This window comes from Podarcis filfolensis, assembly GCF_964270895.1.
Source record: "Podarcis filfolensis genome assembly, chromosome: 13".
NCBI classification, from domain to species: Eukaryota; Metazoa; Chordata; class Lepidosauria; order Squamata; family Lacertidae; genus Podarcis; species Podarcis filfolensis.
In genome coordinates, this window is record NC_139615.1 from 3,106,294 (window position 1) to 3,131,345 (window position 25,052).

Here is a 25,052-nt window from a genome sequence, read left to right on the forward strand (position 1 = left end):
TTCCCTTCTCTGAAAACTCCAAAAGCAGCCTGAGGCTGCCCTTCCCCCACCTCCACCGACTTAAGCCTTCTGTGAATTGTGCCCAGGGCTGATGTACGGAAAGCAAGAGGGGGCAGGAGGTGACCTACCCGAGAAGCACTCTGTAAATTCCTGCTCCAGTTTTGTAGCTCTGTCGAAGGCTTTCCGCGCCTGCTCCTCCGTTATCCGCTTGTTAATTTCTCTGGAGAAGAAGGAAGGGGGGGAAAGGAGGACACAAAGTGATTATGAAGATTGTGCAACCCCAAAGCTGTCTCTTCCACATGCCTGTATTCCAGTGGCGTAGCGTGGGGGGTGCAGGGGGGGCCGGCCGCACCGGGCGCAACATCTGGGGGTTAGGGTTAGGGGGCGCAAATCCACGGGTTAGGGGGCGCAAATCCACGGGTTAGGGGGCACAAATTACTTGCCTTGCCCCGGGTGCTGACAACCCACGCTACGCCACTGCTGTATTCTGCTGGGTTTCCCCCCTGTGCTTTGGTGTGCACACTGTGTGTATGTGTGTGTGTGTGTGTACACACATGCTTCTGCTATTCGGGGAACCAGCTTGGGACAGCCTGGTTCCCACCCTGTGGCCAACCAGATGCTTCTGTAAATCTCACTAAATAGGACATGAAGGGAAAAAAACCCTCCCTAGTGGCTGCTCCCCAGCAGCTGGGGTTCACAGGATATATCTGGAGGTTCTCTTTAGACATCACAACGGCTATCCCTTGCCTGCTTCCATTAATGCATCCATTCCGGCCTTTCCCAAGATGGTGCCCTCCAGCAGTTTGGGACTACAACTCCCATCAGCCCCAGTCAGCTGCTGCCAAGACTGGCTCTCCGGGGTTTCCAGCAGGGAGTCTCTCCTGGCCCTACTTGGAAATGTTGTCGGGGATTCAACCTTCCGCATCCAAAGCAATGCTCTCTCACTGAGCCTTTCCTTTTGAATGAGCATTCATTCTGATTTGTTTGCAGGGAGGTTGTTTCAAAGCACCCACCACATCCCCTATAGAAAAACGCCTATATATATTTTTGGAGGGAGGGAGGGAGGGAGGGGTAGAGGAGAGCAGGTTTGTTGCACAAGACCTTGCCAATAATTGTGCAACCTGAATTTGCTGGTCTGCGATTGAATCCCACCCGAAAATAGTGACAGCATGGGAGTACCCTTTGTTGCCTTCTCTTTTTAAAACAAAGACTTAAAAGCCCCTGAACAATTTTGTCTTTCTTCAACGCCGCGGAGGAGATTGTCTTGCTAGGTGCTGCTTAGAAATGCTAAGGATTAATCTTGTTTATTTATAGCATTTATATCCCACTTTTCCTCTAAGGAGCTCAATGTGGTGTACATGGTTTCCCCTCTCCTACTCATTTAATCTCCACAACAACCCTGTGAGGCAGGGAAACACCAAGAGGCAGTGGCTGAGCCAGGGTCACCCAGCGAGCTTCATGGTTCAGCAGCATACACTGTATTTTCTGGCGTATAAGACTACTTTTTAACCCAGGAAAATCTTCTCAAAAGTCGGGGGTCGTCTTATACGCTGGCTACAGCAGCAGCTCCTGCAGCAACTCCCCGTCAAAGGATAAAACGACAGCAAATTAAATCAGAGGACACCAAGCTCTCTAGATGAAGCAGAAATACGCTTGAAAATGGGCCCCAGAAGCCCCTGGCCATTGGGAAGTGGAGGGGATTTCCGAGCCGGACTGGAGACTGGTTTTTTAATTTTTATTTGGTGTACGTTGGAAGAGGGGTAGTCTTATACAGCGAGTATATCCCAAACTCTGTATTTTAACTGGAAAAGTTGGGGGGTCGTCTTATACGTCCAGTCGTCTTATACGCCGGAAAATACAGTAAATGCCTTAAGTAAATAAATGGTGAATGATAAATGAAAGCTTTTGCTGATCTCAGGCCACATCCCATCCCCTTGCACACTCCAACCTTTGTGCAATATCTTACACCCTTCTGGCCCTTGCAGACCAAAAAACCAAGGCAAAGATGGCAACAGAGGGCTCATCCACCACTTCTGCTTGTCACACCACTTTTCCCTGGGAAAACCTGCTTCTTACCACTGAGTTGGAACAAAACTCTATCGGGTTTTCCACAGATTAATGTCGCCTCTGATTCAGTGGTCAAGAGTGGGGTGTCCTTGGTGAAAGCAGCGGGGCAAATGGAAAACTGCTCAGAGTACCCGTACTCAGGAAGCAGGGGGCAAGCAGAAAACCTCTCAGCCCCCCCCCCCGCTTCCTAGGTGTGGGACAAGTGACGTGTGGACACCCTCCTGCCCCCGCCCCCCATTCCACAGCCCCTGTCCACCCCGGGGGGCCACTCACAGAACATTCTCGAGGGAGCGTGGCCGGATAAAAACGGCGATGGGGTGAAGTTGAGCTGCCTGCAGCCTCCGCACGGCATTGGCCGAAACGTCCAAAATGCAGTGCTTGCCCTGGGCGGGGAGAGAGAAATGTGGTCAAGAGGTTTCAACACCAATTTGTATTCCACTTCTGCCCCCGCTGGTCACGCAAAGCCACAGCTATCCCATGGCCTCCCCAATCGCTTCCGCCTGCCAAAAATGTCCACTCCACTGGCAGGACAATCGCCTATTCCGTCCCCGCCCCTGCCCATGCACAATTGAGGGGATATACGCAGCATATTGTGGATGTCAACCTTCAGGGATCCTCTGCTACCCCCTCCAATAACAACCAGCCCCCAGAGACCCAGTCAAACAGGGGAAGGGGATAATTTCAGTCTGGTGCGTTAGCAATGAGCAAGACCCTGGCTGCGTGCTGCTGGAGAGCATCTAAATATCAATGGACTCTTGAGTTTTGATAACCTCTCCCTGCTTGCTTTGTCCAAACCTTTCTGTGAGGGGCAGGAAGACCCAAGAAGTTGCCTACTCAGTCAGTGGTCTATCTAGTTCAATATTGTCTAGATATTGTGGTCTATCTAGATTGTCTAGATATTGTCTAGATATTGTGGCCTATCTAGTTCAATACTGTCTAGACTATCTAGTTCAATATTGTCTAGATCTAGGGACATGGGTGGCGCTGTGGGTTAAACCACAGAGCCTGGGACTTGCCGATCAGAAGGTCGGCGGTTCGAATCCTCGCGGCGGGGTGAGCTCCCGTTGTTCGGTCCCTGCTCCTGCCAACCTAGCAGTTCAAAAGCACGTCAAATGCAAGTAGATAAAGAGGTACCGCTCCGGCGGGAAGGTAAACGGCGTTTCCGTGCGCTGCTCTGGTTCGCCAGAAGCGGCTCAGTCATGCTGGCCACATGACCCGGAAGCTGTATGCTGGCTCCCTCGGCCAGTAAAGCGAGATGAGCGCCGCAACCCCAGAGTCGGCCACGACTGGACCTAATGGTCAGGGGTACCTTTACCTTTACCTTGAGTTTTGGTAACCTCTCCCTGCTTGCTTTGTCCAAACCTTTCTGTTAGGGGGAGGAAGACTCAGGAAGTTGCCTACTCAGTCAGTGGCCTATCTAGTTCAATACTGTCTATGCTGAGTTGCTTTCCCCAGCATCAGGTAGGAGTCTCTCACAGTCCCTGCTGGGGACTGAACTTTGGACATTCTGCATGCAGAGCAGGTGCTTTACCACGGAATGATTTCTCAAAAACTCTGGCATTTGTGTGATTCTTTGACTCTCCAATTCCGGCCTACCTGCTCAGCCACCTCGCGCACTGACTGGACGCTCGTCCCGTACAGGTGGCTGTTGTACTGGCCGGCCTCGATGAACTTGTGGCTCTGAATGTCCTTCTCCATCTTCTCCCGTGAGGCAACAAAATGGTAGTCCCGCCCATCCACTTCGTACTCCCGTTTCGGCCGAGTGGTGTCTGCAGAAGCGGGAGTGGGGAGTCTCCGTCAAGCACAGGGGAGCAAGAGTAGCCCAAGCCAAGGCTTCCTCCTGAAGCAGAAATCCTCCCCCCCCCCATAATTTTATCTTGGGGCAGGGATAGGGACGCCGTCAGACTCACGTGGGACACAGGAGCCAAATTTGTCAGGGAACTCCGAGAGGAGGTCATCGTTGACTCGGTCCTTAGTGGGGCCCAGGATAATGATGGGTCGAGCGTAGTGAACTAGGGGTGGAAAAACCCAAAGAAATGGGAAATGGTCTGTGCTGGTGGAGAACACAACTCAAAAAAGGGAAATTGAAACCATCAGTTGATTACAACCAACCACAAAGCAATGGGTGAGCTTCTGAGCCTTCCTCATTGTACAAACAACATCAATAATAATATAATTCAGGGCTGAGGAAGGGAAGAGCTGAGCTAAGACAGAGTTCTCACCTTCCATTTGTACAACGGTTTCATAGCTCAAGACAGCATCTTCTCGACCTGGAAGGGAAAGAAAGAGGCTGTTAAGTACAACCTGTTCAACCCAAGCCACAGAACAACTGCTCTATAACAGGGAAAACAGCAAACTACAAAGGGCCGTCCCCAGACTGGTGCCCTCCAAATGTTTGGGGTTCAATTCTCAGCAGACCCCAGCCAGCACAGCCAAATGACGCTGGGGGCTGATAGGAATTGTAGGCCAAAACCCATCTGGAGGGTGTCAGGTTTGGGAAGGCTGCTCTAGAGCAACAGGGAAATAGTGGCAAGTTTAGAGCCAGTGTGGTGCAGAGTGTCAGTTTAAGACCTATGAGAACCATGGTTGAAATCCCCCCTCGGCCATGAAGTGGACTGGGTGGCTTTGGGCCACTCACTGTCTCTCAGTCAAATCTACCTCACAGGGTTGTTGTGAGGATCATATGGGAAAGGGGGAAGAACTGCACATGCCACTTCAAGTTCCTTGGAGGAAAGGTAGGATATATAAAAGTAGAAATAAATAAAATGGTGCGGAGAGAGAAGGGAGAAAGGAAAGAGGGGAAAGCCCCCACTCTTGTGGATTTCAAAGCATGGAAGTATTTCTCAAAGGACAGGTTTGGGGCGAGGGAAAGAGTGAAGAGGAAGGCCTGGAGCATCTTTCCTCAACCTGGTGCCCTACAGCTGCTTTGGACTACAATTCCCATCAGTCCCCAGTCAGTATGGGCAGATGATGGTGCTAGGGGCAATGGAAGTAGTAGGGCAAAACATCCAAGGGACCCAAGTTGGGGATGGGCAGCCAAGAGACAGACACCCACCTTGAGAGCCCGATCCCGGCACCCGATCCTGGAAGGAGAAAAAGAAAGAAAGAAAGAAAGAAAGAAGAGACAGAGGGGAAAACCAATTAGCCTTGGAATTTCTGTCAGTATAGGGGGCGCCAGCAGAAGCACCCCCACCCCTGTGTTTAAGTGCAAGAGTTACCAAAGAGGGAGATGGCGTGGGGCTCTTATCTCAGCCTCCGGAGGGATGCCAGGAAATTTTAGGGTCAGAACAAACACTACAAAAGTAGCTCACGTTGACTGTGGGGACCATCCCCAGGATGAACAGGAGTGGAAAAGCAAGGCCCTTGTAACTTAGACAAAATAAACAAATGGCATTTGTAAGCTGCCCTGGGAGACTTTTGGGGGGCTGAGAAGCAGGGGGATAATGACATAACTATTTCATTTCCATAATTCATGCAAGTGCTGAATCTCCATTTTTGTTACGTAACACAAACACAGGAACTCCACAATGGAGCTCAAGGTTATCTGAAGAAAGTGGCAGCAGATTCAGGACACGTCCCTTACACTGTGCCTTAACTTGCTTATGGGATCCGCTCCTAAAAGAGGCATCCATGGCCCCCAAATTGGATAGCTTGAAAACTGGATTAAACCAATTGATGGAGGAAACGTACTTCCTGCAGGAGCACAAAGTTGGGAGGGTCATCTAGCCCAACCTCTCTACTCGAGCCTCTCTTTGAAAACTTCTTCACAAAGGAGAATCTGCCACCTTGTGAGGCAGTCTGTTTCACTGTCAAACCAGTCATATAGCCAGGAAGTTCTGCCCAATGTTAAGCCAAAAATCCCCTTCCTAAGAGGCTGATTCAGGTCCTACAATCTGGAGCCACAGAAAAAGATGTGTGGAAAAAAAGATTTCTACTGAATCTGACCGCTGGTCCATCTAGCTCAGTATTGTCCACACGGACTGGGAGAGGCTCTCCAGCATTTCAGGCCAAGGGCATTCTCAGGCCCTACCCGGAGATGCTGTCCGGGACTGAACCTGGCACCTTTGGCAGGCGAAGCAGATTCTCTACTCCTGAGCTATAATCCTTCCAAGATGTGCCCCTCAAACGTGTGGTTATCATGACACCTCTTAATCCACTCTTCTCCAGGCAAAACACACACCACTCTTCTGAATGCCAGTCATTTGGGTACGACAGTGGGAGGGGAAGGGAATTTGGTTAGCCCAGTCTTCTCTAACTGGTACCTTCCAGCTGCTTTGGATTACAACTCTCATCCTCCACAGTCAGCGCAGCTGTAGGATGGTAGAGCTAAAATGGGAGCTGTACAGTGGTACCTCAGGTTACATATGCTTCAGGTGACATACGCTTCAGGTTACAGACTCCACTAACCCAGAAATAGTGTTTCAGGTTAAGATCTTTGCTTCAGGATGAGAACAGAAATTGTGCTCCGGCGGCGCGGCAGCAGCGGGAGGCCCCATTAGCTAAAGTGGTGCTTTAGGTTAAGAACAGTTTCAGGTTAAGAACGGACCTCCGGAACGAATTAAGTACTTAACCCGAGGTACCACTGTAGTCCAAAATATGTGGAAGGCATGGGTGTAGCCAAGGGGGGGGGAGGGGGTAGCTGCCCCTCCTAAATCAATACAAATCAATACAAATCTGAGGTTCTATTCCCCCTCTAACAAAAATCCTGGCTATGCCCATGGTGGAGGGTGAGAAATGGCCTAGAGTTTAGGGATGGCTGGCCTAGAGTTTAGGGATGGAGACAAGAGAGTTGATCGGCAGGTCCAGTTCCCTGCATGTGGGGATCTGCCTTGTGCTGAAATGGTGGCCGCTGCGTGTGTGAGAAGACGAAGCATACTTGCACACTGGGGTGCAAGTGGGAACCTTTTTCATCAGGATGAAGTTCTCCCTCTTTCACACACGCACACAAGAGTGCCTTTTTCCAGCTTCCACAAACAAGAGAGGGATGGAGCGTGAGTTACCTTTGCTTTTAGCCGTGTCCATTCCCGTCGCTCGACCCTGCGAGAGAGAGAGACAAACAGAGGGCGGAGGCTTAGGGCAGTGACACAAACAGCTTCCCTCTGATCCCGCCCCCAGTTGCCAAGACCCCTTCACACATACCGCCTTTTGCTGGGGATGAAGCCAATCTCATCGCTGTCGCCATCCGGATGGACGCGCCGTGCCTGCCACCACTCCTCGTCGGAAGCGTCAATCACGTGCAGGACGTCGCCAAAATGGAAGCTCAGCGCTTGGCTCAGGAAACCGCAGTCCTTGGTCTTATCATAGTCAAAGAGTGCCCTGGGAGTTGGGAGGGAGAGGAGGTTGGCCGGGGGTCAACACAGGAGCAGTGGGAGATGGTGCCCATTGGAAATGGTGGGGCAGAAGGCAGGGAGACCCAACAGGAGGTGCAGCCAGAGCCTTCTGGGCTGGGGTCACATTTACACCATGCATTTAATACAGTCCGAAGCTACTTTAAACAGTCATGGCAGACCCTGACAAATTATGAGCGCTTTGGTTCTTTGAGGTTGGTGGGAATTGTTAGGAGATTCCCCACCTACCACCCTCTTCAGATTCAGAGTGGTTTAACAGTCAATCTCTCTTCATGAGGAACTCTGGGAATTGCTGCTATTGGAGGAGAATAGGGGTCTCCTTACAACCCTCACCACCTTTAACAAACCACACTTCCCAGGATGCTTTGGGGCAAACCATGAAGGTTTAAAGAGGTATCGTGTTGTTTTAAGTGTCCACAATCAGGACATTGCTGACTTCCTGCATAAGGTTGTTTGGGGTGATTGTTGTCTCTCTAATTCTGCATTATGCCACGTTTTCAATGGCAGCCATTTTGTGTTATGTCATACCCCCTGGAAGCCACTTTGTGATTGGCACCCCCAGCACTCTCCCAAAATTCGAAATGTGCCCACTAGTCCAAAAGGGTGGGCAACAGCTGATCCAGAGGGAACACGGTATGTAAATTCTGAAAGGGAACATTTTCTGCATTGGCAGAATTGCTTGGATGGCCTGGGGATATTTCCAGTACTTACTTTAGGGAGGGCTAATCTGTGGTCACTCAGAAGTTGTTGGAAGACTCCAACTCCCATCAGCACAGACCAGGGTCAGGAAAGATGGGAGTTGTAGTCTAGCAACATCAGCAGGGCTATACTATTTTCCAACCCTGGACATAAAGAGACACTAAGTCTGGTTATAGGTTTCAGACTCAGAAACATCATAAAAGGGATGGTTTTAGTTAAAATGCCTCTCTGTTTCAAAGGAAAGAGATTATCATAATTAATAATTGCTTATATAGAGCTCTAGCTGAACAGAGCCCTTTATAATTCTTATCCAGCTGTAAGACAACCCTGACATGCTCCCATTTTACAGGTGGGAGAAAGTGAGCCCAAGGAAGAAAATGGCTTTTGAACCCAGCCCCCATAGATCAAACTCAAAGGGACCTGCAGTATTATGGATTCCAGTGGTGCTCAGATGCTAAAATCTACTAGTAATTCAGGAACAGGGGGCGGGGGATGGCCAAGCTATCGAGGAGAAGGCAGCTGCGATCTCACCGGATGTAGAAACCCCTCTTGGGGTTGCTCCGCAGCGATGCTGTCCCTGAGCCCAAACTGCTGTTCATCAGCTGCTCCCGGAGGTCGTGGATCTTGGCCTCAAAGCGACTGTACTCTGCAGTGGGTGGTTACAGAAAGGGTCAGGGTCAGTATGACTCAACTTCCCTCACAGAATCATCTAGTTCATTCGGCTACACAGCTGCCCACATGCCCACCCAGCTCCACAACCCAGTCTTCCAAACCTTCCACCAGTCTCCACAGATCAAACCATCAATTTAAAGCACTATGATACCTCTTTAAGCAATCATTGCTTCTCCCAAAGAATTCTGGCAGCTGTGATTTGTTATGGGCGCTAAAAATGGTTAGGAGACACCCCATCCATTTCCCTCAAAGAGCTACAGTTGCCAGAGGGGTTATACAATCTCTCTCTCTTCCCAAGGTAGCCTTGTGAGGGGAAAAGAGGTCTCCCAACACCTTTTAGCACCCATAACAAACTACAGCTCCCAGAATTCTTTGGGGGGTGAGGGAAGCCATGACAACTTAAAAGTGGCACGATACCGCTTTAAATGCACAGTGTGAATGTGGCCCCAACTCCCCACAAACCACTGAACAGACCCCATTGCACAGTTTCCCTCTCACCTCAACCATATTGGGCTCACCTGGGCCATGCAGCTTCCAGCACCTCTTTAGTCTTCTCAGTCCCATTGATTCCTACCCATCTACCATATTTTTCGCTCTGTAGGACGCACCCGACCATAGGACGCACCTTGTTTTAGAGGGGGAGAACAAGAAAAAAAAATCCCCCCCCCTCTGCCCAGCGCCCCTTCAGCAAAGCGGCAGGAGGCGCTGCGCAGAGAGGGGGAGAAAGTTTTTTTCCTTGTTCTACCCCTCTAAAACAAGGCGCCGTTCAAGGTGCGTTCAGTCACCTTCAGGCGGCTACCTTGGAAGCCTGGAGAGCGATAGGGGTCGGTGCGCACCAACCCGCCTCGCTATCCAGGCTTCAGTGAAGGCAACCTTCAGTGAAGGTTCCTTTCGACCTGCTCTTTGGGGCTGACGGGGGGAAGCCCTCCCCCCCCCCCAGCCTCAAAGAGCAGGTCGGGGAGCAGTGGAAAGGTGCGCAGCCTTCCGCTGCTCCCCGAGCTTGTGGGGCTGGTGGTGGGGGGAAGCGCTGCCCCCCAGCCCCAAAGAGCAAAGAAGCCAAGACAGCAAGCGGGATGCATCCCGCTCCTGTCTTGGCTTCTGCCATAGCCGCGCGCAACCTCTCCAGCCGGGGGAGGCTGAGCGGGGCCATGGCTTCTTTAGCCCCGTGCAACCTCTCTGGCAGCCAGAGGCTGGGAGAAGGGACTGACTGGCCGCAGAAAAGGCCGCAAGAGCCGCGCGGAGCTTGCGTGCGGCTTTTGGGGGCTTTTCCTGCCTGCCTCCCCCCTGCATTCGCTCCATAGGACGCACACACATTTCCCCTTCGTTTTTAGAGGGGGGAAAGTGCGTCCTATAGAGCAAAAAATACGGTACCTACAGACTGCCCCCTCCCTTTGTCACACATGGCCTTGCCCTACATGTGCCTGCCTGCAACCAACCCAACTTCCCCCCCTTCTGCCTTTCCATTTTCCCATCAACAGGCACCAATCGTCTCTCATGTGGTTCCTCGACCACCTTTCCTTGCAACCTTGCAACCTCTCCATTCATTCATCCCTGAAGGTGAAAATGCTGAGGATTCTCCCCTAGGACATCTTCATCACCCTCTACATTGCTCCTTGGATAACAGGCACCACTGCCCCACCCCACTTGGCAGCGACAGGACCATTTCCCAGGCAGTTCACACACACACACATCTCTCCCCGCTCAGGAGGGGCTTCTGCAGAACAAAACTCACCATCCGGTTTGTACTGAGCAATGATGGTGACCGTCTGGCCGGCGTTTTTCAGAGCAATGGCTGCTTGTTCGTGTGTGGCGTTCCTGAGGTCCACACCGTTGACCTGGGAAGGAAAAAGCACCCAAAATGATCAAGAGGCTGGGCCAACATCTGAGGCTATTTGCCTTAGAAAAAGAGGAAAGTAAAGGAGGGAACATAATAGAGGTATATAACATTATTCAGAGTGTGGGAAAGATGTCCCTTCAGGCTGGTGGTGGCTTTTTGCGGGGGGGGGGGGGGGTGGTCCTGCAACAAGTCATGGCTGTAATAATAGAGCATTAGCAGTGGATTTATAGCAGGCTACCAACACATCATTCCACTTTATTACTGCCATCTGGAGTGCTTTAACTCTAGAGTGCTTTGACAACCACAACTCTGGGAATTGTAGTTCTGCAAGGGGTATAGGGGCCTCCTAACAGCTCTCCGCACCCTTAACAAACTACAGCTCCCACAATTCTTTGGGGGAAGCTATCACTGTGGTATCACGGTGCTTTCAATGTGTGGCGTGAACATGACCAAACATGGGACCAAAAAATAAACCAGAACATTTGTGGTATAAAAATTTACAGAATTTCAGGAGGAAGTTATGGAACATGAACTAATTAGAAAGAAAGCGGCATGTCCACGCCAAAACATCTGCAGGAGCATACCATGCTGAAAGTGGGATCAAGTATAAAAATCACCCCAATACAATCACGAGCACAAATAATCATGAATGCAGAATAAAAAGGAAGTCCAGAGGGGACCAAAGTGGACAGAGAGAAATTTTTCCCTTTTGTAATACAGGAACCCAGCAGGATCATAAAACAAAGTTGAATGTTGGAAGACAGACAAAAGGAAAGATGTCTCCATATAGCACAGAGTTAAAACTCTGGCTTTTGCTACCACAAGATGTAGAGATTGCTTTAAAAGACAAATTCGTGGAGGAAGAAAACCCTGGGATAGCTCAGTTGGCAGAGGATGAGACTCTTAACCTCAAGGTCGTGGGTTAGAGCCCCACGAAGGGCAAAAGATTCCTGCCTTACAGGAGGCTGGACTAAACGACCTTCGTGGTCCCTTCCAACTCTACAGATCTCTGATTCTGTCAACAGCTACTAACCAGGGTGGCAATGTGCTGCATCCAGGATAAGAGGGAGCTGGTCTCTGAATAACCGTTAGCTTGGGGTTGTGAGAAGGGGATGGGTACTGCGCTCATGGCCTGGTTATGGACTTCCATTTGGAACACCTGGTTGTCCATTATGGGAAACTGGACTAGATGGGCCTTTGATCTGATCCAGCAGGGCTAATCTTAATTCTTATGAAGGGAGGTGAGCATCATTTAGGTTTAATCGTAGGGTACCAGCCGATTGCCTCTTCCAACCAGGCACCTGCCAATGCAGGGATAAGGAACGGTTCTTACCGAGAGGATCTGGTCCCCTTTCCGGAGCTCCCCACTGAGGTCGGCCGGCCCCCCAGCCAGGATGAAAGAGATGAAGATTCCCTCGCCATCTTCACCCCCAACAATGTTGAAGCCCAGCCCTGTTGAGCCACGGTGAATGACAATGCGACGCGGTTCCCTGCAGAAGGAAGGAGAGTAATTGGGGGAAACTGGAAGCAGCTTGCTGGCTGCGGATGCAGCGGCAGGCAGCAACGAGCCACCAACTCCAAATGCCCGACAGGACTGGGGCCTACACAACCCCCACAGGAAAGAGGAAGTTGGGGGCTGGCTGCATTACTAGGTAAGGTAAAGGTAAAGGGACCCCTGACCATTAGGTCCAGTCGTGGCCGACTCTGGGGTTGCGGCGCTCATCTTGCTTTATTGGCCGAGGGAGCCGGTGTACAGCTTCCGGGTCATGTGGCCAGCAGGACTAAGCCGCTTCTGGCGAACCAGAGCAGCGCACGGAAATGCCGTTTACCTTCCTGCCGGAGCGGTACCTATTTATCTACTTGCACTTTGACGTGCTTTCAAACTGCTAGGTTGGCAGGAGCAGGGACCGAGCAACGGGAGCTCACCCCGTCACGGGGATTCGAACCGCCCACCTTCTGATCGGCAAGTCCGAGGCTCTGTGGTTTAACCCACAGCGCCACCCGCATCTGGCTGCATTACTACCCTGTGCCAAAATATTCACAACTCTGGCAGCCTTGAGTAGCTGGATATAGGATGGATGAGATGCACACAAGGTGATGGGGGAAGAAGGGTGCAGCTTTAAACTGGGCAACAGAGAGAAACTCTTCAGGACCACGGACAGCAACTGCTGCTTGGTGGTGCTATGGGAAACCAGAACAGCCACACCCAGAGGGAGGAGCCAGAAAGGGCACAGCTTACCTGGGTATATCCTCCTCACCCATCAGCTCCTTAGGGATGGGGGAGTACCTCCGAGGGGAGGTGGGGGTCATGGCTTGTGGATAGTCTGTGCCCAGGTAGCTCTGGTGACCAATTTCATTGTCGAGGTGCTGGGAATAGGCTGTCAGAAGGCATGAAAAAAGAAAAAGATAAAAGCTTTAACAGCACAGTGGAAGGCAGTGAAACCAAAGTTATGAACGCAACATTGAGAAATGCTCTTAAATCAGGCTGGACAACAACAGATCGTGTCCCACACGGTACGTTAAACACTTTGCTAACTTTCTAAATCACCCCAAATCCAGCAGTATTTATAGCTGCAAATGTGGCAATAAAAATGTGAAATGTGTGGAACACAAAAATCTACAGTTTTTCAAGCATCTTCGGTTTAGGATAATCTTCCACCATCAAATCCAGTTGTGTCCCAGACAGCGTCTGAATTGACCCTCCCTTTTAACCGGTTCTCCACAAGACAGCTGAACAGAGACACAGTAGGGAGAACAGGAAACCACTCACAGGAAGTGATGTCAGGCGGGGCGTAAGAATCATTCAGGTAAACATTTGTGGGTTTGGCCACCTTCAAGTACACGACATCGTATGTGTTCTTCAGGGCTGCAACGGCATCTTCGTGCATAACATCTTCAAGGCTCACATTGTTTACCTGGCAAGGTGTGGGCATGGGAAAGCATATATAACAATAATCCCTGCTTATAGAAAAGTAGCATTTCAAGGAGAAGGGTGGGCTTTCAGTCCTCTGATTCCTATTTGCAGACTGGAGTGGGGCTCAGTGATCTGGGCAAGTTCTCTGCTTCCAAACCTGCACAAGATCTGGCTGATCACATGCCTTGCGCCTGCTCCAGCCTTTGCCAAAATGGTGCCCTCCAGATGGTTTGGACTACAACTCCCATCAGCCCCAGACTGGGAGCTGTAGTCCAGAACATCTGGAAGGGACCAGATTAGCAAAGACTGCTTTATTCACTGCACCTCTCCTCTCCCAAAAATCAACCTACCCAACACCCAGTCTCCAGTTACTAGTGTGGGGTATTGTGCAGAGGTTTAGGCCGAGGAAAAATAACACCTTCATGACTCCAATGGGGTAAGGCGGAGCAGCCCTTTTTACTTAGGTTGCTAAAAATAAATAAAAATAGACACTACAAGAAGAGAATTAAGTATTTCTGTGAGATGCGGAATTGGGGCAGTCAAACATTCACAGGGCCAAAGAAACTCAAGACACAGGACAGCGAGGAATGAGTCACAAAATGGCCATCCAGCTTACCAAGGTTTTGGTCTTCAATGAATTCTGTGGGTTTCCAGGGCTAACAAATCAAATTACCCAGATTTGTGCAGAGAGGTAGTTTGTTTTGCATCGTGTACCATTTTCAACAGTCTAATATTTTAGGCCCCTTTTGACAAGCCCCAAGGCTGCACCCCACTTAAATACTTAAAACCACTGGCCATCTCTGTTGTGTTTTTCACTTTGGGGGGTTGGAGTTCTTGCGAGACCCCCCTCCCTCCCCTCATTTTCTGTTTACCCTCAGAAAAAACCCAGGGAACCACTCAGTCCATTTAAATTATTTTTGCTATTTATTCCATTTATTCCGTTTAAATCCCACCTTCCTCCAAGTAGCTCAATGTGGTGTACATGGTTCTCCCCTCTTGTCATTTTATCCTTACAGCAACCCTGTGCGGTAGATTAGGCTGAGAGGAGACTGTGACTGGCCCAAGGTCACCCAGCAAGCTTTATGACTGAGCGGGGATTTGAACGCTGGTCTCCCAGATTTCCCTCCCCTTCTTCCCTTCCCTGAAGTCTGGGTATGGACCAGACCAACAGGCCCAGCTGCTCTCTGGCATCAGGCCTTCTCCACCTATCCTTACCGCCAGGATCTTGTCCCCAATCTGCAGGCGCCCATCCTTGTGGGCCGCACCCCCCTCTATGATTTTTGTGACGTAGATACTATTGTCGCCGGGGATGTGCTGGTTGCCAACGCCACCTGCAATGCTGAAGCCAAGACCTGTGGGGAAGGAAGGAAGGTGGGAAGAGAAAGAATAAAAGAACAAGAAAATCAACAGGTAAGGAAGAAAGTGGCACCAGCAGAGGCGGAGACTTTTGAAGAGGGTGGGGTTTACTCCCCCATGGGAGGAGCCTTTTTAGAAAGATGATAATTCTCCATAGTGTGAGGGGACAGAGTCACTGAGACAAGGTGGAATTCTTCATAGTAGGTTGTATCCAATTTTCCTAGAGCAGCCTCCTCCAGCCCCCAGAGCTGGCTAGGGCTGATGGGAGTTGTAGTACAAAATATCTGGAGGGCACCAGGCTGCATGGAATGGGGGAAGCTAGATCAGTATATGTCCATTCACTTGTGGCAATTCATCCCCAAGAGGGGGATGAAGTGAGAGAATTTATTCCCCCGCCAGGCTTGTGTTCCTTGCAGATATGCAAACAATGTCCATGCCTTTTGCAACCGCGTACATCCAATTTTGGATGCAATTCCATTTTGAAGTTGGAGGCTTTGAATACTTGAAAAGCAGAGCTTGCAGTTCAGCTGAGCATGGATTTTATTTGCATTATGCTCCTGTGGTTTACTAAGCTCTTTTTGCCTTTTGCACAGTCAGGAAAAATAAGGAGTGTTTGTTTTTAAACAAACTTTTAAAAGTCCATGGAGAAAATGAGAAGTGAAACTGGAATTAAGTTATTTAGGGTTGCAGCCAATGCTAGCCCTACTCAGAGCAGACCCCCTGAAATTAATGAGCATGACTACACTAGTTTCATTAATCTCAATGGGTCTACTCTAAGTAGGACTTGAACTGGATACAACTGAATATTGGTCTGTTTCGACAGGAAATAGCCGTGTGTGTGTGTGTGTGTGTTGTGTGTGTGTGCTTTCCACCAGGATAAAGTGCTGCTTAGCCCACAACGGTGGTATAGAAATTTGATAAATAAATGAACTAACCTGGACCCTGTAATCATCCTCTAAGGCCGTTCTTAGTGTGTTTCCTCCACGAGAGGTCTGGAGGGCAGCAACACAAGAACGGATCTTTTCTGTAGTGGCTCCCCATTTGTGGGATGATCTCCCCAGGGAGGCTCGCCTGGCACTTTCGTTACATATCTTTATGTAATGTTCCTCTTCTCCCAGACCTTTGGCTAATTAAACAATCTATGGCCTTTAAAACTGCAGCGGGCGGCTTATTGTTTTTGTGTGTTACTAAGTTACGCATTTTTGTGTTTTTATATTGTAAACTGCCCTGTGATCCTCAGACGAAAGGCGGTATAGAAATTTAAATTAATAAAGACAATAAATAAAGATAATAATAATAATAATAATAATAATAATAATAATAATAATAGGTTGCCCATTGTTGATTCAGGATTATGGCTCTTCCCCTGAAATAAGGAGGGAGGATGCTTCTAAGGGGAAAAGCCTCTGCAAAACAGCTTTCCGCAGTCCCTTCTCATGCACCTGAAGGGTTGGGTGCTCTTTAAGGAGTTGTCGGGGGGGGGGCAGAGCTAGGTTCCCTCACCTTTGGGGCCTTTGATCAGCTTGATCTCCATGACCTTCTCGGCCAGGGGCTTCCTGCGCATGACATACAGACGCACAATGGAGCCGGCCTCCTTCAGGGCCTCAACAGCCGTGCTGTGCGTTACCTCCCGCACGTCCACATCATTGACGAAGAGGATGCTGTCGTTCACCCTGTGTCACAGCCAGATCAGAAAGACACGTTTAGCACCGGGATACTGGGAGCTACTGAAACATGTGGGGGCACTGCCCTAGGGTAAAAAGTACTGGACAAAAGTCTCATTGATAACCAGACAAACGATTCACCCACCCACTTCTCCAGCTCTCTTGAAACTCGTTCATTGATCCTCATCCCCTTTTCTTTTTTGAAAAGTGAGATGGCCAGGATTGAACCTCAGAACCTTCTACACGGCAAAGAAACTGTTCCTATGGAAGCCCCTGCAGGCACATAAGGGGCTGAAGACACCTTTGTATTGACTGGGCCAATGAAGGAACATAGGATGCTACCCTGTACTGAGTCAGATCAGTGGCCTACCTAGATCAATATTCCCCACGCAGACAGGCAACAGTGGCTCTCCAAAATTTCTGGCAGAAGTCTTTCCCAGCCCTACCAGGAGATGCCATCGGGGACTGAACCTGGGACCTTCTGTATGCAAAGCAGGTGCTCGATCCCTGAGCTATGTCCCTTTCTTCAAAACTTAGGAATATAGAAAGCCGCCTTATATTGAACCAGACAAATGGTCCATCTAATTCAGTATTGTTCACACTGACAGAGCGGCTCGCCAGGATTTCAGGCTGGGTTCTCTCCCAGCTCCCCTTGGAGATGCCATTTATGCTGTGAACCACCCTGAGATCTACAGATAAAGGGTGGTATACAAATTTAATTACTTATTTACAATACCAGGGGATTGAAACTGGGACCTTTTGCAGATGTTCTATGACCTCTGAGCCCTTTCCCAAACTCCCATAGGACCAGCTTATGGAGCATTCATCCTGATTTGCTTTTGCAGGGAGTTTATAGACAATGTGGGCTATTTCCATTTGCATCAGAGCAAGTGTTATCCCACAAATTCCAATGCATCTCTCCTTCACTTTCCTTATCGCAATAAGTCCGCTCTTTGGAGGAAAGCAAGTCTGTTGCACAAGAGGACTACCCCACTTTCACCGTGCAGCCTGAAATGGCTGAGATTAATCCCATGTGGGACTAACGGCCATCTGGAAGTGCCCTGAGAAAAAGACTCACTGTCTCCAGCCCAGTCAGCATCCTCCCTACAAAAAAAAGCTTCCCCCAAAGCCATTGGTACCTTAGCCGGCCATCTTGTGCTGCTGCCCCACCAGGGATGATCTTAGTGATGAAGATGCTGGGGTCATCGCCAACATGGGGGTTGTCAGTACCACCGGCGATGCTGAATCCCAAACCGGAGTTACCCTGGAGGAAAAAGTCATGCCCCACCCAAAGGAAGAGGCCAGAATTTAATTAGAGCATGAACAAAGGCTTGGGACCCCCATTTTAAAAAAAGACATACTCTTCCAAATAACCTGTTTATTGTTCATTCATCCTGATTAAGGCTGCAATCACACAGGCTATTCAATTTCCCTGATGTTTCTCTATGTGTTAATTCCTGCATTATATTTGAGGTTCCACATAACGTAAGAGCCGTTTCTAGAAAACCGATAGAATATAATTCCACATTTAATGCTCATTTCCATGTTATCTGATTCCAGAAAAAACCCCACAGTTTGCAGCCCACTTAACCCAGAAAGTGGCGGGAGTAAAGTAGTGAAATTTGGGGTGGCATATGGTAGGTACACTGGCATATGGTTCTTTCCTGCTGTTTTCATGGGGTAATCATGGAGAGGAGAGAAGCAGACATGTGCGGAAAGAGTGGGGGAGCAGCGATGTTGCCTAATGACGTTCCTTGGTGTGAATGAAATTTAGCGCGGCATGTCGGTACACTGGTCAAAAAGCCACAGTCCCATAACACAACAGGTACTGCAGCATAAAATGGAACATTAGAAAACAGGACGTTAGCACTAGCATTATAATCAGGAAAACTAACACAATATTCCCCACATTTGAATGCACCTTAGATGATGCTGGTTATTTAACAAACATTCACTCCAATTTCTTTGAGAGGAGGTTAGATGACGTTGCATCAAAGCAAGCATCACCCACACTTTCCGGTGCTTTCCCCCATCACTTTCATTAATTGCAAAAAAGTCTGATCTTGAGGGGGGGAGGGGGGGAAGCAGGTTTGTTGCACAAGACCTCCCAATCAACTGTAACTGTGGATTTGTTGTTAAGTCATCAAATCCTTCCTGGAAAAAGTGACCGTCTAGGTTCCCTGGCCTAAGTAAAAAAATCCCCACCCACCCAGAATCAACGATGTCTATAAGAATTACCCGCTCTAGAGTTATTTCTTCGTATTCCATTTCTCCTTCCGTTCCATTTACCTGAAAGAGAGGGGACAGAGAGGAATTGTGTTAATGAAGCATTGGGGGGGGGAGCAAACAAAATGGGGAGGGGTGTGTGTTCTGGAATATGTTAAAAGTGTGAAAGGTTGTGGGGAGGGGGGAAGAAAAGGAAGAATTCATCCAGTAACTCACATAAGCTGGTGCTTCTAAGGTATCTGTGTTGACAATTACCGGTGGGGAGTTGGCCTAGGAAGAGAAACAGACAGAAAAGAATGATATGGACAACTGTCCCCAAAGCAATATGGTCCCTAATTGTGGTTGTGGGGCTGTTTCACACAGGTAGTAGAGGCCGTAGGTGGCAAATTGGGGGCGGAGGCCGAAGCTCCCAAAACCCTGAAACTGCCTTTTGCTTGGTTTGCAGACAGGAGAAGCCCTTGGTGAGGCTTTGAAACCACACCCCAAAGATGGCTGTTATCTCCGAAGGTTTTAAGCTGAAAGATGAACCTTCTTCCCCTGCCCCTAAATTTGTGCTCTTTCTTCCACACCACTGTGGTTTGGCAAAACTCCTGGGTCATTTCAGTGCGGCTTAGGGAAGGAGAATGGGTTTTGCTGGCAGACATGAAGAACTTGCATGACTGTTCTCAGCTAGAATAGCTTGCTGTGAATTTTTAAAAATCCCTTTAAACTCCTTCCACCCTGCTAGCATATGAAAACCCCAAATAAGCCAAGCAGCACCCGAACATTTTCTGTATGGATAACCAAATCCACTTTGAATTAGACTGAAAAATTGAGTTCCACCAACACCACACACACAAACACACTTTCCACCCTCACTGTCTCATGTCCGTATATTTTAATGCATAGATAACAGCAGAAAATGTAGGGGCTACAATTGTGCATTTAAGGACAGCTAGCTGGATGAGCTGGGGTGAAACCGAGGTCACCAGATATCTGGTGAAAAGAGATCCAAAATCCACAAATCACCATTTCAAATTGTGGCATTAGAGGGCAGTGTGCTTCTAGGAGGAGACTGGCTTACCTCCTGGCTCTGAAAAGGGTATTTTTGACCCCCCAAACCAGGAGTGTTAAAATGCCCAAGAAGCACCCAACCTCTCTCTCCCACCCCCATCCTCTTTCATTCTCTTTTCCTCTCTCCCCACCACCCAAAGAATGATTCCTCCACCTCCACTGTCCGCTGCTGACTACGGTAACCACGGCAATGCCATGGAAACAGCATCTGCCTCAGGGGGAGAAGGTTACTGTGGCAACGCGGGTTTCGCCATAGTTCAGGATGTTCTGGGGTGGGACTAGCACCCACCCCAATCAACCCCACACCCCATTCCTAGTGGTGGGAAGGTGGGGTGGGTGTTTATTCATAGGGGATATTTGAAGTAATGTGTTTCCTTGGCCTTTACGCATCAGAACAACTCCACTTGAGGCTGCATAGCACAACCGCTTGCATTAAAAATTCAAGAAATATATTTAAGATTGGCAGGGGGTGGAGAAACCAATTTTGGGGGGTGAGCATGGGGTTTATTGTTATTATGGTCTACATTTACAGAGAAAGGAAATAGCTAAGGCTTTTAATAACAGCATCCAATTTTTATATATAGATTTCATCGCCAGCTCTAGGCCAGGGGTTGGAGATGGGCTGTCCTCCAATTTGATTGCCAGGGGTGTGTTTGTGTGTGGAGGGAGAGAGTGCCAGAGCAAAAGTTTCATTGCACAGCTGATCAGGTGCATGCCTGAAATTCAAGAAAGGTGCAACGAGAGTCTTCATGGTTTCGTTTCTGCAATTTGTGGAGATCAGGATGGGTGTGGTAGTGTTTGGATTTGGATTTGATATCCCGCCTTTCACTCCCCTTCAGGAGTCTCAAAGCGGCTAACGAACTCCTTTCCCTTCCTCCCCCACAACAAACACTCTGTGAGGGGAGTGGGGCTGAGAGACTTCAAAGAAGTGTGACTGGCCCAAGGTCACCCAGCAGCTGCACGTGGAGGAGCGGAGACGCGAACCCGGTTCCCCAGATTACGTGACTACCGCTCTTAACCACTACACCACACTAGTGTCTGCGCTGAGGACCAGCTGAAGATTTAGGAAGAGCAGAGAAGCCCTCGTGATCCCCTCGCAGTCGCCAAAAGGCACCCAGCACCTGATCCTAGGAACACTATACATTGCCACCATGACTGACAGCCACTGATAGCAAGAATTCCCTGTGAAACCCTTAGCAAGACATTATGAAGCTGCGGTATGCACAAGGCAAACACGTGACTAAGATTGATTTATTTACTCATCGTGAGAGCTAGAAACTTATTTGAATGTAAAAACCACACCCACAGAACTCTGAGACCCTGAACTTGTAAAAGAGGCTGTTTGTGCATCTGGTTATTGCATCTGGACAGATATCTACATTTTTTAACAAGGTTGGTGTTGGTTTTCTTTTTAGGGTGCCCTAAATACTGATCCCAAAAAACAAATGGGGCCAGGACTGCAGTACCGCAAGGACCAACTCTCCTTGCAATGATCACCTGAGGCCCTTCTTTGGGTGCCTCCCCCACAAGAGGAGTCACAAGGGTGGAAGCAAAGGAACTGGCCTTTTATGCGGTGGCTCCCCGTTTGTGGAATGCTCTCCCCAAGAAGGCTCGCCTGGCGCCTTAATTACATATCTTTAGGCACCAAGCAAAAACGTTTCTCTCCAACCAGATAGATGTTTGGCTGATTAACATTCTATGGCCTTCCAAATGGGAGGGGGGTTATTGGTTTGTTTTGCTTTTGTTTTATTATGTATTTTGCATTTTGCTGTTGTGAACCACCCTCTGATCTTCAGATGAAGGGCGGTAAACTAATAATAATAATAATAATAATAATAATAATAATAATAATAATATGCCCCATGACTAGTTGCAAATGGGAGAAAGGATCAAGGCTGTTCCACTGCAGCAGTTGTTTATTTTTATTCCATTCCTTCTTATGTGTCCCAGCTGCTCCAAAAAGCCTGAAATATTCAACTAAGTGGGGGGGGGGCAAGATGAGCAGTTGAGGGAAAGAGGGTGGGCGAAGTCCCGGGGGCTAGGGATGGCAAAGCCACTCACCTGTCCTAGGTTGAAGCCCTCCTCTTCTAAGGCCTGGCTCCCTAAACTGAAGCTTCTCAATCTAAAAAGATGACAGGCTCTCTCCTCTCTCCATCAGTCAAACAACGCTTGCCCTTTTGCTGGCTCAGGTCCTCCCCCCCCCCAACCGCTGACTGCCAGTTCTCTTCCTCCACGCTTGACTGCAATCGGGTTTCCCTGGCACATTTTAATCTCAGGCTCTTCAAATTTTCATGACCCCCAATGCTCAGCCAGCAAGGCATGCTGGGAAACGGGCACGCTTAACTCAGAGGCGCATGCTCGCACGTGTACGCACACACCACACACTCACACACATTGCTCTCTCACCCTAAGCCCCCACTTTCTCACAAATTTCCTGGGGAGACCCTCCATTCATCCACCAGGCAAGCAATGATGGCATCTGCAGGAATTTTTCTGGTGGGTGAGAGGGACATATATACCACTTATATATAACTAGCACCAGAGAACAGGTCTATAGTTTCTTGTATACGTACTGATCAAGGGGGTAGCCAAAGCCTGAGCCCCAGAAGGATACACCAAGTTGGTTTACACCTTGGTCCTTTCCACCAACAGCTGAGGAAAAACAACACCGCTACTTTTTCCCCCTCTGGATCCCTTCACTCCCTCCAGCCCTTAATTAATTGCATTGCTGCTACAAATCAACAATTAATCACACTGCTGGTACAATCAACTTCACAGCATGCCCTCCCTGGAAAAAAAAACAACCTTTTAAAACCCAGTCTGTCAGGATACGGATGCCAGACTACACTGCAAGGTTATTGTACATTACTCCAAGTCTGACCTTGTTGTTGCTGTCCCCATCCAGCAAAATGGGTGCAACATACAGGCTGACTGTGTCAGACTCACGTACCATTCAGCCCTGCCCTCTGCAATAATGGTGTAATAACGATGGGTAGTTTTTACATGCTTTCAAACCTGGGGGTGGGATTGCCATATGGGTGGGGGGTGTTATGAAGTAAGACCTGGAACCAACTCCTGTCCTTGTGGCTATCTTTCTATCTGTTGTGTTTGTGGAGACTGCAGCTGCATTAATTCTTGGATTTCTGAATGGTTTTAAATGAAACAGAAATCTCCTCTCCACCAGAGGGAAGAAGGTAGGGGGAAAGCTTGGGAAATGAACCATGAAGTTGATGGGGTCCATCACTTCTAACCTTCTTTTTGACTAATGGGCTAGCTCTGGCTTTCCTAAATGTCAGTCACTGCTATGACTTGCATTGCTGGTTAAGCACTATAAGGTGGGGGTGGGCCAGTTTCTCACAATGCAATTGGGCAGAATGGCACTTTCACATTTTGCAAAGACCTTGAGGTTGAAAGGGCCAGGGGGAAAAGACATTTAGCAGGGCGGGGGAATAATTAGGAACTATGAACCACAAAAATAATGGTCCTGGGCATGTACAGAGTGCAGTTCCCTTACCAGTGAGGAATCTCTTCACTGAATAAGAGGATTCCACAGAACAACAGCATTCTGTGGCAAGGCTTCTTTTTATTGCTTATTGCTAAAATATTCACTTGATTTACTTCCTTGTTATGATTCCTAGTAATGGTGACTGGTCATTTCTAAATACTGATTCTTTACTTTATGTCATTTACATTCCTACAAATTTGGGTTGGGGTCAGTGGCAATTTTATAAGATTATCAAAGGGTCAACAAACGCAGATGTTTGAGGAACCCTGACCTAACCCAAGAGAGTCCTGGCTGCTGGTTCACTTGCATCCTGAACTGCTTACACCCCACCCCTTGCCCAGGTATCCAGGATCCAGGCCCCATCACCCTTTCCCCATTTGACTGCTTTCTGCGGAACAGAAGCTTCTGTCAAAGAAGAGAACATATAGATTTTTTTAAAAATAAAATAAAATAAGGAAGAGGCAATTCTTTTAAAAATTATTTGCTCCAAGTGGAAAGTGAAGCTTAGTGAGTTGATGAAGAAAGAATAGGTGGTCGCTGAGAGCAGACCCCCTGGGTTTTCTCCCCCCCCCTTGAGGAGAGGTGGAACCAGGTGAGGGAATCTGAAGCCAGTTGAAATAATTAGGGTGTTGCAGGCTAGATGTAAGAAATTCCGGGGCCCTGGGCTCCTGGGACCCTCTGGGAAAGAAAGTGGCTTTGTCTAGCAGGTGAGGGCAGAGAGGATGCCAGGACGTCTGGGTCCCCTTGGGGCCTGTGGCATTACAGGAGGAGTGGGAGGAAGGAGGGGGGAACTTCCTGTACTGTGGGCTCTGCCAGGTTGGCAGCTGCATGTGGGTGGCTGGGTAGAGGGAACTGTGTGGGAGAAGGCTTGTGGAAGAGCTGGAAATGTTCACACACGTGTGTGTGTGTGGTGTTGGATGATCTTTGCATGTGTTTGTCTCAGAGCATTAATGGCGTGCATGTGCATGAATCTGCGAGTGTGAGGAGAGGGGGGAGAGAGAGAGAGAGAGAGAGAGAGAGAGAGAGAGAGAGACTATGGCGTGGGGTTGAGCACAGTGATGCATGTTTGCAACGAGAGTCTGTGCTGGAGAGGGCAACGTGTGTGCATTTAGCTGCAGCTTGCTCGATTTGTATATGAGAAGGAGAGAGAGAGAGAGAGAGAGAGAGAGAGAGAGAGAGACTGTATTCAGCAGTGCAGTTAGGTAATTTTAGACTTAATGGTACATTGGAAGCTGCCTTGTATGGAGTCAGACCATTGGAGTCCACCTATTGTAGCTTAGTGCTGCCTACATTGAGTGGCAAAGTCTCTCCAGAATTTCACACAGGAGCTTCTCCAACCCGTACCCAAAGATGATGATGATAAAAATACTTTTATTATTTGTACCCCACCCATCTTACTGGGCTGCCCCAGCCACTCTGGGCAGCTTCCAACATATATAAAAACATAATGAAACATTAAACATTTTTTAAAAACTTCCTGAATATGCCATCAAGATTGAACTTGGGACCCCTTGCGTGCCGAGCAGATGCTCTGCCACTGAGCTAAGGGGCTTCCCCTTCAGAAGCGTGCAGTTTGGCTTGCTTTAATGACTACAGAACATGACTAGTGAAGCTTGAGACAGACCAACTGGTCAATCAAACTCTGCACTGTCTGCCTGACTGGCAGCAACTCTCCAGGATTTCACATGGGGAACATTCCCAGCCTAACCTG

The 25,052-nt window shown here is 48.9% G+C and overlaps 1 protein-coding gene across 19 annotated transcripts in view; it reads right to left on the bottom strand.

The window, feature by feature from the left end:
* Positions 1 to 25,052, bottom strand: part of DLG4 (discs large MAGUK scaffold protein 4) — a gene marked incomplete at its 5' end in the record, with an annotated part of 144,078 nt that overhangs the window by 4,733 nt on the left and 114,293 nt on the right. For 11 of the 19 annotated variants that reach the window (XM_083580878.1, XM_083580864.1, XM_083580880.1 and 8 more), the window contains 18 exons: positions 129 to 220; positions 2,341 to 2,450; positions 3,664 to 3,836; positions 3,978 to 4,079; positions 4,290 to 4,337; positions 5,123 to 5,150; positions 7,068 to 7,104; positions 7,207 to 7,383; positions 8,646 to 8,760; positions 10,519 to 10,621; positions 11,957 to 12,113; positions 12,863 to 13,001; positions 13,394 to 13,538; positions 14,753 to 14,889; positions 16,397 to 16,566; positions 17,697 to 17,843; positions 18,794 to 18,846; positions 19,000 to 19,053. In XM_083580878.1, coding sequence (XP_083437004.1) covers positions 129 to 220; positions 2,341 to 2,450; positions 3,664 to 3,836; positions 3,978 to 4,079; positions 4,290 to 4,337; positions 5,123 to 5,150; positions 7,068 to 7,104; positions 7,207 to 7,383; positions 8,646 to 8,760; positions 10,519 to 10,621; positions 11,957 to 12,113; positions 12,863 to 13,001; positions 13,394 to 13,538; positions 14,753 to 14,889; positions 16,397 to 16,566; positions 17,697 to 17,843; positions 18,794 to 18,846; positions 19,000 to 19,053 — 1,987 coding nt within the window. Of the gene's footprint in view, positions 1 to 128; positions 221 to 2,340; positions 2,451 to 3,663; positions 3,837 to 3,977; positions 4,080 to 4,289; positions 4,338 to 5,122; positions 5,151 to 7,067; positions 7,105 to 7,206; positions 7,384 to 8,645; positions 8,761 to 10,518; positions 10,622 to 11,956; positions 12,114 to 12,862; positions 13,002 to 13,393; positions 13,539 to 14,752; positions 14,890 to 16,396; positions 16,567 to 17,696; positions 17,844 to 18,793; positions 18,847 to 18,999; positions 19,054 to 19,846; positions 19,975 to 25,052 lie in introns of those variants that run through there. The other 8 variants (XM_083580874.1, XM_083580879.1, XM_083580875.1 and 5 more) reach the window with 3 other exon arrangements.